General features: G+C 42.6%; 1 protein-coding gene across 2 annotated transcripts in view; it reads left to right on the top strand.

Moving 5' to 3' along the window:
- Positions 1–14,462, top strand: part of tie1 (tyrosine kinase with immunoglobulin-like and EGF-like domains 1) — a 197,828-nt gene that overhangs the window by 106,854 nt on the left and 76,512 nt on the right. The window contains exons 13-14 of one of the 2 annotated variants that reach the window (XM_039736139.1): positions 9,865–10,155; positions 13,776–13,969. In XM_039736139.1, coding sequence (XP_039592073.1) covers positions 9,865–10,155; positions 13,776–13,969 — 485 coding nt within the window. The remainder of the gene's footprint in view (positions 1–9,864; positions 10,156–13,775; positions 13,970–14,462) is intronic. The other variant, XM_039736140.1, reaches the window with a different exon arrangement.

The raw sequence follows: 14,462 nt of genomic DNA on the forward strand, positions 1-14,462 counted from the left end.
CCTTTCACTCTTGCAGGTCCTTGTCTATCACAAATCACTCCTGACACTCTTTTCCAGCCAGTCTACTCTCTTCTTCACTTCTCTACCACACTCTCTTCATTGCTTTGGACTGCTGAACCCAAGTATTTAAATTTGTCGACCTTCACTCCCTCTGCTGCTTGCAGTCACACCCTTCCTCCACCATCCAACTCATTCACAAACACAGACTCTATCTTACTTCTACTCACTCTCATTCCCCTTCTTTCTGGTGTGTACCTCCACCTCTCCATGTTTGTTTCGACTTGCTGTCTACTCTCTCTGCAGATCACAGTATCTTCTATGAACATCATATTCCATCTGTCAACCTGTCCATCACCACTACAAACAGTAAAGGGCTCTGAGCCGATCCTTGATGTAATCCCACTGTCACCTTGAACCAGGCTGTCACACCTCATGGCAGTCACACTGTCCTCAAACATATCTTGCACCACTATCTCATACTTTTCTGCTACTCCCGACTCCCTCACACAGCACCATAACTCCTCTCTTGGCACCTGTCCTACACTTTCTCTAAGCCAGTGCTTCTCAAATAGTGGGGCGCGTCCGGGTGGCTCCGTCAAGGGGGGCGCATTTGACGTCGGGGAACATGCTTTTTTATTTTTCTATTTTGATTTTTTTTACTGTTCTAGAATAAAGTGCAATACCACTCCACTACATTAAGGGGCAGTGGCGCTCTCATTGGCAGAGTGTGCGCAGGGAGCATTCGCTCAGTGGTGTAGGGGTTTTGTTTGCACTGAGCATGCGCGCTTTGCACACAGTACAAAGTATACATACAGTATAAATGATACTATTTATAGTCGCGCGAGATGTTTTCTTCTTCCTAGGGGGGGCATGACAGAAAATAATTGAGAAGCACTGCTCTAAGCCCACAATCAAACAATATAATTCCATCTGACCTTCAGTTTTCCGATAGGGGGCGCTAGCTCCCTGGTTGGAATAAGTTATTTTTTAATTGCTGCATCTTAAGTAACCTGAAACTATATAGATATGATATTAAAAGGCGATACCCCTCCCTTAGTGATACGGCGGTAAGAAATTGCATAAGATAAAATAACTTAACTTTCTTTGATGAAGATTTACGCAGAATAACAGACGAAGAAGCCATAGCAAGACTATTATTGAAGTGGGATCTCAAAGTATACAGTCTGCCATTTTCATTGCTGCGCTGGAAGGATTTTCAGGATCGGACAACGTTATCTCCCATCCGTCCATCGTCTTCAAAGGTGTGCTGGGCAATGTTCCAAGGCTTTATACTCTTTCTCCATGTGCAGGCCCCCACTTAGGTAAATCATGCCATTCCAAACAAGGCAAAGAAGATCCAATGTCATGCTGTCTCTGACACACAGAAATAGTACAATGCCCATTTTCGTAGTTGTCCCTTTCTTGTCTTCTAATGCTTGCATAGCAGTTCTAAATGCTGTGCTAAATCTGGCCTGTACATGTAAGTGGATTTATAAAAATTTTTTTGTCATATTAAACTTATGTCCTTATTACACCATCTCTTTACTTCTCCATCAAAACTCTTTCAGCAAACATCACATCTTTAGGACTCTTTCCTGGAATTAAACCATATTTCCATTCACAGTTCGCCACCTCTGCTTTCAGCCTACAATCCATCACTCTTTCCCATTTTTGCTGCATCACAGTAAGAAGATCATAGGTTCGCGTCCCCGGGTCCTCTCTGCTTAGAGAGTGCTTTGAGTATGGAGAAAAGTGCTATTTAAATGTAAAGAATTATTATTATTATTTCTTGGCTCGTTAACTATGCACCCCTGTAGTTACTGCAGCTCTGCTTATCTCCCTTAGGCCTTGTTCACACGGGCGTTAAAATCGAGCGTTTTTTTTGCGTTTGTAGCGTCCGGTGAGCGCGGATCAAGCGCCAAGTGTTTTCTACACGTAGGAGTCAATGAGAGTGCTCACACGGGCTTTGGTGACGTGCGTTTGTCCGGCAGCGCGTTTATACGGCATTAAAAAAACGTTGCATGCAGCTTTTTTTTGGCGTTCAAAACCTAACGAACGCAAGGAAACCGCTTCTAGTTCGTTTTCTGCACGTTTATTTTACGCTTCGGAGGACCAGATATATATAAGTTTACATGTTGTATATGAAAAAATATTAATATTTTTATGTTTTCATATACAACATATATATTTTCATATTGCTTATTTTATTTTATTGTCTCATGTAATTTGTAAACCATGAACCTATTAATTTATGTTCTAATATAATATTTGATAACGATTATGTAGGGGGGGCAATCCATGGCGGGGGGGGGGTGGGGTTTGGGGCATTTCAGTGCATAACACCGGTGTAGGCGCACACTCGACTACTGTTTCCTTACCTCAAAGTGACAAGTAATCTCTCTTCGGGGCTAACACCAAGTCGCATATTGGTTGATCGGCGTGCAATGTGGCATTGCACCAGCTGCATCAGACAATCAAAAGTGGAAACCGACATCCGACAGTAATTAAAAAACTTGCGCGGAAATTTTCGCATTTCTTCATAAAGCACAAAAAAACTTCCTTTCCGCGTGGCTCCGTCAAGGGGGTCGCGTTTGACCTCGGGGAACATGCTTTTTTATTTTTCTTTTAAAATTTTTTTGAATTTAGAATGCACTTTAAATCTTTTCTGTTACATTTAATAAAGCTATTCTTTGTTGTAAATTGGTCCATATTTCTTTCTTTTTTTATTCTCTTATACGTTAATAAGGATACAGTGTTATGCAGAGGTGTACTTATAACAATTTTATAGACAAATGATACTATTTATAGTCGCGCGGGGGGCGCGAGATGTTTTCTTCTTCCTAGGGGGGGCATGACAGAAAATAATTGAGAAGCACTGCTTTAACCCGACGTTGTGCAGTCAGAGGATGAACCCAGTAGCGGCGGCGATTTTTCTCTCCCTACGTCGCCGTATTACGAGTATTTTTAAAACAAGAAGATTAATATCTAACATAGCAAAATGGTCCATATTGAAAGGAGGCACCTCAAATAAAACGACAAGGGCTTTCATATCCAGTTCCCGACACTGCCTCCACAGGTTAACACACAAACTACAATTTGGGCTGCAGGCTGGCGTTAGACAGAGACAAACGAACGCCGGTGTAGAAGTCAATCGATCGCCACCACAAAATGCAACATAAACGTCTAGGACGTTCAGAGCAAGTTCGTTTATCCAAAACTTAACGCCCGTGTGAACAAGGCCTTATTCTTCAAAACTGGGGCTATTATACAGTAAAACCTGTGCCACGTGAAACATGCGGATGAGAAATCTGTCAAAAATAATAAAGTGAAATATCACACTGACGCAAGCATTCATACAGTTTGCTTAGTACTTCGTTGATGCAAAGCTTTCATGTGACAAGCTTGGCACACCTGGATTTAAGAATTTCCTGTCATTCTTCTCTGCAGGTCCTGAATGGAGACCGTCCAATAACCGTCATTTTGAGGCCTCTTTAGCGATGTTCAATTGGGTTCAAGTCTGGGCTCCAATTGAGAATATTCACAGAGTTGTCCCTAAGCCACTCTTATGTGGCCTTTGCTTTGTGCTTAGGGTCTTTGTGCTTCCTCACAGGTGGCGCAATGCTGCTGCTTTGCAGTAAGGAGACTGTAGAAGATTGTGGGTTCGCTTCCCGGTTCCTCCATGTGTGGATAGTGCTTTGAGTACTGAGAAAAGCGCTATATAAATGTAATGAATTATTATTATTATTTGTCCTGTTGGAAAGTGAACCTTCAGCCAAGTGCAAAATCCAGAGTTTGTTTTTATTAATTATATCCCTGAATTTTGCTGTTTTCAGCTTTCCTTCAACCCTGACAGTAACATGCTTCACCATTAGAATGGTATTGCACAGATGCTACAGTCTTGACTTGGCTTAGAATTGAGGTCTAACAGTTCCAGCTTGGTTTCATCAGACCAGAGAATCTTGCTTCTCACAGTCAGAGAGTCCTTATGCCAACTCCAACTGGGCTTTCACATGTTGTTGGGCCTCCCTGCCATAAAGCCCATTACAGCAAACTGTTACAGTGACGATTGTCCTTCTGGACGTTTCTCCACACAGGTTCCTTGAAGCTCAGCCATGTCTTGGTCAGCTCTCTCGCTAAGGCCCTTCTCCCTCAATTTGTCAGTTTGGCTGGGCAGCCATCTCCTAGAAGAGTCACAGTTGTTCAGAACTTCTTCCATTTAAGAATCATGAAGGCCACTGCGCTCAATGCTGCAGATGTTTCTTGTAGCCTTCCCCTGGATCTGTTTTTGCTTCTAATTAATCCTTTTCCAGCGCTGCTGCTCTGCCACTGTGACGCCCCTACATGTGGTATTATTATCAGTATTCATTATTTAAATTAAGTTAACAACTTGTAAAATGTAACATTCATACTTTAATGCATTTCATCATTAAAGTGATATCAAGTATAAATTTAAGGATTCTAAATGTGCAGAGAGCTGGAATATCAGAAATGTAATGTGTTCTGTGTGGCGATTGCTGCTGTCAGATCAGGAGGAAATTCCAGAAGCACACATAGCGATTAACAACTGGGTCGGTTTGAAGATGACGTTTACGACGGTCTGCTTTAATGATAAGGTAAATTATGAGGTTAAAGTGGACATTTTGAGATTAAAGCCAAAATATCCACTTTAATCACAAAATTGACCTTTTCATCGCATCCTTAATTTTATTTCTGTGGCTCAAAAACGCTGCTGTGCATTCTGATGGAAAAAAAGATGGCACAGAAGATGTTATGTGAGACTTTTAAAATGTGTCGTGTCATTACGATGGGGAATATGCGACTCTTGAATATGAAAGAACCACAAATGCATTTATATGTTGGCATTTTGCTTCACCACATTGAACCATTCTTCAGACGTCGATAACGGGAGATCCTCAAAGCGGCTTTCTGTCACATGTAGATAGTAAACAGAGACTCTGACGTCACATTCCAACAATGTATCACACTGCGCCCCCAGACCCCCGATATTTTTGCTGGTACTGCAACTTATACTTCACACTCATAACGCGGATGCGCACGCATCATGACTGCCACACGCTCCCAGCATTCATTTGACACGTCATCTGAGCAGGTCCTCAGACTTTAATGCGACGCGTGCGCAACTTGCAGTACCAGCAAAAAAGTCGGGGGCGCAGTGTGATAAAAGTTGGAACGTCACGTCAGAGTCTCAGTTTACATAGACATAGAATAACTAGACGCCTCATGACCAGCAGAATCGTACTTAATCGTCACCACCATATTGCAAGAGGCACTGCTGTGGAGTGAAGTAATGGATAAGATGCCTCACACATGTTCTGCTTGGGATTGTGCAATCTGCTGTGCGCTCCAAACCAGATCCCGGGGGATTACATTTCATAGGTAAGGCTGAACAATTGTTTTGGTTATATTTGGCCATTAGAAAATCCCGTTTTATAATCTTTACTTTAGCTATGCCAGGCTAAGCTAGAAAAGCTATGTGCTCAAGTGAACCTCCAAACAACGTTTTGGCTAAACGTATTTAGTCACTAACTATGTAGATTGTTGTTAGCTGTTAACATTTCTCAAACTTGATGATGTTTTTTCTCAAGGAGCACATTGAGGAAACACAGTTTGAAATCGACAACCATCATTTTATGCTCATGTCTTTAGTTGTGTCTGTCTTCCACAAACTAAGGCTGCACCATATTGTCAGACTGAATACTCTCAAATTATCGGATCTGAGTGAGCGAGAGGAGTGCAAGTATGGAGGAGATCAGTGAGGCTGTGGAGATTGTGTATTGTATTCTGTAGTTAGCCAGTGAAGTTGAGAGAGAATCGGTGTGATATGTTCAGTGGATTTAGAACAGCAGGTTATTATCCTGGCAGCAGAACTTTGAAGAAGTTGTAAGCGATGGATACGTTTTTGTGGGATGCCAGATAGAATAGCATTACAGTAATCTACACGTGAGATGACTCAGGCATTAACTGATACTTCAGTACTGTGCTGCGTAAGAACAGGACGAAGTCTAGAAATGTTTCGGAGATGGAAGAAGGCAGTCTGAGAAATGTTACTTATATGGGAGGAATGAATTTAATAATAATAATTATAATTATTATTTAATAATTGCCATTATTAGTGTATAAATGAATATAAATAATTGCAATTAAACGATTTGCCAAATTCTGTTGTATGTAAACGATACTGTTTTAAACATTATTGTTTTTTCATCAGAAAACCCGGTTTCCACGTCTACCTGTATTAGTTTAAATGGCACTTTTTCCACTCACAATAAGGCTGATGCGCTGACGTATCGTGTCGACTGGGCAACACAGTGAATGAGGCGTCTATCTATATACAGTGGTGTGAAGAACTATTTGCCCCCTTCCTGATTTCTTATTCTTTTGCATGTTTGTCACACAAAATGTTTCTGATCATCAAACACATTTAACCATTAGTCAGATATAACACAAGTAAACACAAAATGCAGTTTTTAAATGATGGTTTTTATTATTTAGGGAGAAAAAAAAATCCAAACCTACATGGCCCTGTGTGAAAAAGTAATTGCCCCCTGAACCTAATAACTGGTTGGGCCACCCTTAGCAGCAATAACTGCAATCAAGCGTTTGCGATAACTTGCAATGAGTCTTTTACAGGCTCTGGAGGAATTTTGGCCCACTCATCTTTGCAGAATTGTTGTAATTCAGCTTTATTTGAGGGTTTTCTAGCATGAACCGCCTTTTTAAGGTCATGCCATAGCATCTCAATTGGATTCAGGTCAGGACTTTGACTAGGCCACTCCAAAGTCTTCATTTTGTTTTTCTTCAGCCATTCAGAGGTGGATTTGCTGGTGTGTTTTGGGTCATTGTCCTGTTGCAGCACCCAAGATCGCTTCAGCTTGAGTTGATGAACAGATGGCCGGACATTCTCCTTCAAGATTTTTTGGTAGACAGTAGAATTCATGGTTCCATCTATCACAGCAAGCCTTCCAGGTCCTGAAGCAGCAAAACCACCCCAGACCATCACACTACCACCACCATATTTTACTGTTGGTATGATGTTCTTTTTCTGAAATGCTGTGTTCCTTTTACGCCAGATGTAACGGGACATTTGCCTTCCAAAAAGTTCAACTTTTGTCTCATCAGTCCTCAAGGTATTTTCCCAAAAGTCTTGGCAATCATTGAGATGTTTCTTAGCAAAATTGAGACGAGCCCTAATGTTTTTTTTGCTTAACAGTGGTTTGCGTCTTGGAAATCTGCCATGCAGGCCGTTTTTGCCCAGTCTCTTTCTTATGGTGGAGTCGTGAACACTGACCTTAATTGAGGCAAGTGAGGCCTGCAGTTCTTTAGACGTTGTCCTGGGGTCTTTGTGACCTCTCGGATGAGTCGTCTCTGCGCTCTTGGGGTAATTTTGGTGGCCGGCCACTCCTGGGAAGGTTCACCACTGTTCCATGTTTTTGCCATTTGTGGATAATGGCTCTCACTGTGGTTCGCTGGAGTCCCAAAGCTTTAGAAATGGCTTTATAATCTTTACCAGACTGATAGATCTCAATGACTTCTGTTCTCATTTGTTCCTGAATTTCTTTGGATCTTGGCATGATGTCTAGCTTTTGAGGTGCTTTTGGTCTACTTCTCTGTGTCAGGCAGCTCCTATTGAAGTGATTTCTTGATTGAAACAGGTGTGGCAGTAATCAGGCCTGGGGGTGGCTACGGAAATTGAACTCAGGTGTGATACACCACAGTTAGGTTATTTTTAACAAGGGGCAATTACTTTTTACACAGGGCCATGTAGGTTTGGATTTTTTTTTCTCCCTAAATAATAAAAACCATCATTTAAAAACTGCATTTTGTGTTTACTTGTGTTATATTTGACTAATGGTTAAATGTGTTTGATGATCAGAAACATTTTGTGTGACAAACATGCAAAGGAATAAGAAATCAGGAAGGGGGCAGATAGTTTTTCACACCACTGTATGTCTGTGTCAGTTTGCTGTCTACATGTGACAGAAAGCCGCTATGAGGATTTTCTGGGATCGATGTGCCTGCTTCGATATTTGATGAATGGATCGATGTGGTGAAGCAAAATGCCGACATACAGATGCATTTGTGGTGCTTTTATATTCAATTGTTGCATATTCCTCATCGTAATGACACGACATCTTCTGTGTCGTCTTTTTTTTGCACTTCACAACAGAATCAGAATGTATGGCGGCGTATTTGAGCCACAGAGAAAAAAAATAAAGGACGTGGTGAAAACATGCATTTTGTGATTAAAGTGGATATTTTGGCTTTAATCTCGAAATGTCCACTTTAACCTCGTAGTTTACTTTATCATTAAAGCAGACCGTCGTAAAAGTCAAACCAACCTCGCTGTTAATCATTTTGTGCTTCTGGGGTTTCCTCTTACATTTCTGATATTCCAACTCTTTGCACATTTAGAATCTCTTAGATTTAAACTTGATATCACTTTCATGATAAAATGCATTAGATAGATAGATAGATACTTTATTAATCCCAAGGGGAAATTCACAAAAGTATGTATGTTACATTTTACAGATAAGTCGTTAACTTCATTTAAATAATTCATACCATTAATAATTACACATGTGTGGGCGCCACGGTGGTGCTGCTGCCTTGCAGTAGGGAGTCACATCCCTGGTGTTCCCTGCCTGGTGTTTGCATGTTTTCCTCGTGGGTTTCCACAGTGGGCTCCAGTTTCCTTCCAAAGACGTGAAGGTTTGAGGATTTGGTGACATTAAAGTGACGCCAATGTGTATGTGTGAGCTGATGCCCCGTCCAGGGATTTTGTTTCTGTCTCGCGCCCGATGCTTGCTGGAATGGGCGCATCCCTGGATTGATAGATGGAATCGTTAAACATCCTTTTCAGAGATATTCCAGTAAGGTGTCATCGGAATTTAACGGGTGTTCCAGGCAATTCACAACACTGCGAAGCCGAACCTGTTCTCACCGTGATGATATCTCACACTGCCACCTGGTGGATTCTTCCAGATTTACATAAAGTACAAGCGCGAGTATAAACAGTACAACACTTGCATAGCAGAAGCATTCGCAGGAATATGCGTCGTGTTGTGTGAAGTATAAATCTGGCCTTAATTTCTGAGCATGAGCTCAGAGGACGCGTCAAGTGAATGCACGGCAGCTATGATGCATGCGCGTCTGCGTTCTAAGCGTTAAGTATAAACGAGCCCATAGATAGATTTGCACAGAGCACAGTGACATATTAAACTTATGCTTACAGGGCACAATATTGTATATTCTACAGTTCCAGAGTAAGACTTCAGTGGGGGTGCTGCCTGGACCCCAACCCCCATATCACTGTTGGTTATTTCACACAATGAGGAAAACCAAACTAATTAGAGAAAAACTCCACACACACACACACACATTCAAACTGCATACGGATAGTCGCCTGGTAGTATGGCGACCGCACTACTCTCCACATCACTTGGGGGGCTTTCAGTTACATTTTAATTGTTATTATCTGAGGAACTCAACAAGCAGCATGTGAGTCTCATGTCTGATGCACCGTGACCTTAAAGCTAAATGCTAAGATCAAGAGCTGGCAGCATTACAGTACAATAAGCCTCACAGAGAATCCCGGGAAGACCACGTTAGAGGAACATTTAGGATTGTCTTCATAGCCCACCTTCAGTAGGAGGCCTGGTATTAGCAAAATTAACACCAGCGTGAGCAGCCGTGAATGCTGCTGCTGCTGCTTCTTCTTCTTCTATTGTCCCTTCTTGCTGGTTTTGCCGGCTCTGGCCGTGTGATGCATTTTCCTTCCTGCCTGTTTGTCAATGTCGTGTATCGTGACGGTAATCCAACCAATGCCTGTTTGTGCCGGCCCAGGCCCCTCCTGTCCACGGGACGTTCAGGCAACGGCACTCTCCCTGAGCACCATCCACCTGACATGGAGGTCCCCCATTGACTCCAACGGCGGCATTGTCAAGTACATCATTGAATACCGGCAGGCGGAATCGTTCAGTCTGCTCCAGTGGCTGGACACTGACGACGGGAACAAAACCAGCAAGGATGTGACAGGACTGAACAGCAGCACACGCTACCGGTTCCGCGTCCGAGCCCACTCCAAGGTGCCTGGAGAGTGGAGTGCCCCAGTCTGGGCTTCGACGATGGGCGACGGTGGGTGTCTGCTTTAGCTCAGCCTCTTATGTGTGTGTGTGTGTGTGTGTGTGTGTGTGTGTGTGTGTGTGTGCATGTGTTCTTTTTTTATTTTCTTTATTTCCTAAACCCTTCCTTTAGATTTGGGGAATTCGTCTAAAATAACATCAAGTGGAGTTTTGAAGGTCCCTAAAGTCATACTGTCCACCATACTACCTGGTCACATATTCCATGTGTCTGTGTGAAGAAAACCTTCCTAAATTTCCCCTTCACAAGTTTCCAACTGTGTCCCTATGTTCTTGATGAACTCATTTTAAAGTCACACTCTTGATCCACTGCACAAACAAACAATGGTGTCACCCTTGGCGAATTCACAATGACAGCAGGCCAAAGAGGAGCACCGGCATTAGAACATTGGAACAATCTAGACGAGAACAGGCCATTCGGCCCGACAAAGCTCGCCAGTCCTGTCCACCTATTTCTTCCATAAAAACATCAAGTCAAGTTTTGAAAGTCCCTAAAGTCTTACTGTCCACCACACTACTTGGTATCTAATTCCAAGTGTCTATCGTTCTTTGTGTAAAGAGAAACTTCCTAATGTTTGTGTGAAGTTTACCCTTCACAAGTTTCCAACTGTGTCCCCGTGTTCTTGATGAACTCATTTTAAAGTCACCGTCTCGATCTACTGGACTAATTCCCTTCATAATTTTAGACACTTCAATCGTGTCACCTCTTAATCTTCTTTTGCTTAAAGAAAATGACACCTTTTATATAATGACACCTTTTATCTCCTGTAAAGGCTCAGCTCTTTTAATCTTTCCTCATCACACATTCCCTGTAGCCCCAGAATCCGTTTATTCGCTCTTCTCTGCGCTTTCTCCATTACTGATATGTCCTTTTTGTAGCTTGGAGACCAAAACTGCACACACAACTCCAGATGAGGCCTCACCAGTGTGTTATAAAGCTTGAGCACAATCTCCTGTGACTTGTACTCCACACATCAAGGCGCTATATAACCTGACATTCCGTTTGCCTTCTTAACACTAGACTAACCGGAGCCTATGAAAAAACTCATAAATCCGGCCCACCTTAAATCCGTTCGCACCTCTCCGTCAGCGTCTTTTGTCCTGTAAATGTGCCGATTAAGACAAGCAGCAAGCAGCCTGCTATTCCATCCCCCAACATCACAGAAAGTTCACTAAGTTCTCCCAGCTCATGCCTTGTTTGATTATCTGGGAGTGAACTGCTGGAGTTTTAGAGTGGAAATAATAGATTGTTATTTGGAACTCATGCATTTCATGTGTGTTCCGTTTCTACAGTAATCTGTGTAAACTAAAACAAAAACTTTTTCATATTTTAGTAATAAATGACAAAATGTAGGCATGAACTATATAATGTGTGAAGCCTGAAGTCCAAAGATCAAATAAATACTTTCACAAAAGGTTCAAGGAGGATACAACAGCTTCTGTGGTGTAGCGGTAAGAGTTGCTAACTTGTAATCAAGAGGCCACCGGTTCGATCCCCACTGCCTCCTATATTTGGCATTTTGGGTAGTGAGCTGCTCTTCTTGTTAATATTATACAGTACACACATACATTTGGTTTGAGTCTGTAACAGATGGTGTCATTTATAGTACTGTACTTGTAAAAGTTACCTTTTTTTTCACTTTTATTCTCTCACTCACGATCACGATACATACTACTGCCCTAAGGATCTGACGCTGTTAGTTTTTATTTAAAACTGGGAATAACTGAATGTGAGTGGTGCTTTGAGGCAATGGAACTGGACATTCTCTGATCTGGAGGGATAAAAGCTGACACGCAAACGCTGCTGAATCTGCCTTCTTCGTATCTCACCATCACTTGATTTTTTTTTATTCAGTTTTATTGAGTGTTCCTGCTCACGTAGAATTAGTATGCACCTTATGGTTTATGATGTCAAAAAAAACCAAAAAAACAAAACAACGTAGGTATACATGATATTTTGAAGAAATCATTTTATGACCTGAATAGTACCGATCAGAAAACATCACCACACTAATGCAATATTATCTGAAAACGAACAGCGTCAGACTGGGTGTGAATTTACTCGGGCGCTGTTACTTAGAGTCAGATCAAGAGAGGCGGGGGCGGTGGGGGTGTTAGAGCATGATCGTGATTGAGAGAATAAAACTCAAAAAGCTAACTTTTACAAGTACCATAAATTTATACCCAATGTCCCATATATTTGTCTCTCTTGTATTTTTTTTTTATCAATTATTAAGAAGAATATAAAATCCTGAGGGTCCTTAGAGAAACAGTGAAGGGGTCTGAATACTTTCTCAAGGCACCACATATCAATATAATGCTCAAAAAAATGAAAGGAACACTTTGAAAATCCTTCTGGCTATCTCTACTACTATGGACTGATATGGAGATGTGTGAGGAATGAAAGGATGGAAATGAAATAATCAACTGACAGAGGGACATCCTGAAAATCAAAGGGAAAAAATGATGGGGCAGGCAGGCAGGCAGGCAAGTTCATTTGGCTGAAATTTCATTGCAGCAACCTCAAATTGTACTCTGTAATTTGTATGCCTCCCCAGACTGACCATCACTGACCCCCCACCAAACCGGTCATGCTGAACAAGGTTACAGGCAGCATAATGTTCTCCACGGCTTCTTCAGACCCTTTCACATCTGTCACATGTGCTCAGGGTGAACCTGCTCTCATCTGTGAAAAGCACAGGGCGCCAGTGGTGGACCTGCCAATTCTGGTATTCTATGGCAAATGGCAGTTGAACTCCATGGTGCCCACTAGAGGACGTCAGGCCCTCAGGCCACCCTCATGAAGTCTGTTTCTGATAGTTTGGTCAGAGACATTCACACCAGTGGTCATTTTGTAGATTCTGGCAGTGCTCATCCTGTTCCTCCTGGCCCAAAGGAGCAGATACCGGTGGGTCCTGCTGATGGGTTAAGGACCTTCTACAAGGGGCTCTGTCCAGCTTTCCTCGAGTAACTGCCTGTCTATCTCCTGGAATCTCCTCCATGCCCTTGAGACTGTGCTGGAAGACACAGCAAAATTTCTGGCAATGCCACATATTGATGTGCTATCCTGGAGACGTTGGACTACCTGTGCCAGCTCTGTAGGGTCCAGGTATGGCCTCACGGTACCAGTAGTGACACTGAGTGTAGCCAAATGAGAAACAAGTGAAGACACAGATGAGGAGGGAAAAATGTCAGTGGCCTCCCTCCAGCTGTTAAACTATTCATTCCTGTTTTGGAGTTCGTCTCATTGTTGCCCCTCTAGTGCACCAAAGCAGCTAAAACTAATGAACAAGCCCCTCTGCTATTTCACTGACGAGATCAATAGCACAGAAGGTTCAATGACTTGATGCTATACTCTCATTAAAAAGTGCTCTTTTCATTTTTTGAGCAGTTTTTAACGAACAATAGAGAAACCTGCCAGGGGGCTAAGACCCCTAAATCCCAACCCTAGCTTCCCATGGACTTTCTCCTTCAGGATGTGTGAGTGTCCACAGCCTGAGTTTGAATCTGGTTTGGTGACAGAGAAGAATGCTTAGACACCATTCAGCAAACCACTGTCTTTTATCTGTCTGTTCTCAAAGGTGGTGTCTTTTGTATGCTTTGTATTTTGTGCAGGAACCTTAAGTTTTACCCCAACCACTCAGGGGGTGGAAGGCTTGCCAGGAGGGAGTGGCTACCAGCTGATCCTGGCCATAGTGGGTTCGGTGTCAGTCACCTGTGTCACCATACTACTGGCTCTGCTTGCGCTCTTCTGCATCCGCAAGAACTTCTTCAAGCGCCGAAGAACCTTCAGCTACCAGTCGGGATCTGTATGTATAAAATGGAAACACATTGTAACAGAGCTGGGCACAGCAGTGGGCACCGGGAACCGTTTTTTTCATTCAATCAATCATTCATTTTGTAAAGCTAATCTGAAACCGTGTTGTGGGGGTCTATACCAGGGATATGCTTAACACTGTGTTGACGTGTGTGCTTGAGGACGCTAATGCTATGCCAGCAGTGTTCTGTCTGCACTTGTGCATGTCCACTCTTTTAACAAAAGTATTGAGACGCCTGCCTTTACACACACATTAACTTTAATGACATCCCATTGGTAATACATAGGCTTTAATATGGAGTTGGCCCACACTTTACAGCTCTAATAGCTTCAGCCCTTCTACAAAGACCTTCCATGCGGTGTAGGAGTGTGTCGATGGGAATTTGACCAGGAGAGCATTGGTGAGGCACTGATGTTGGACGAGAAGGCCTGGCTCGCTCACAGTCTCCGCTCTCATTCATCCAGCAGGTGTTCTGTCAGGTTGA

The sequence above is a fragment of the Polypterus senegalus genome, chromosome 14 (assembly GCF_016835505.1).
Source record: "Polypterus senegalus isolate Bchr_013 chromosome 14, ASM1683550v1, whole genome shotgun sequence".
Classification (NCBI taxonomy): domain Eukaryota; kingdom Metazoa; phylum Chordata; class Cladistia; order Polypteriformes; family Polypteridae; genus Polypterus; species Polypterus senegalus.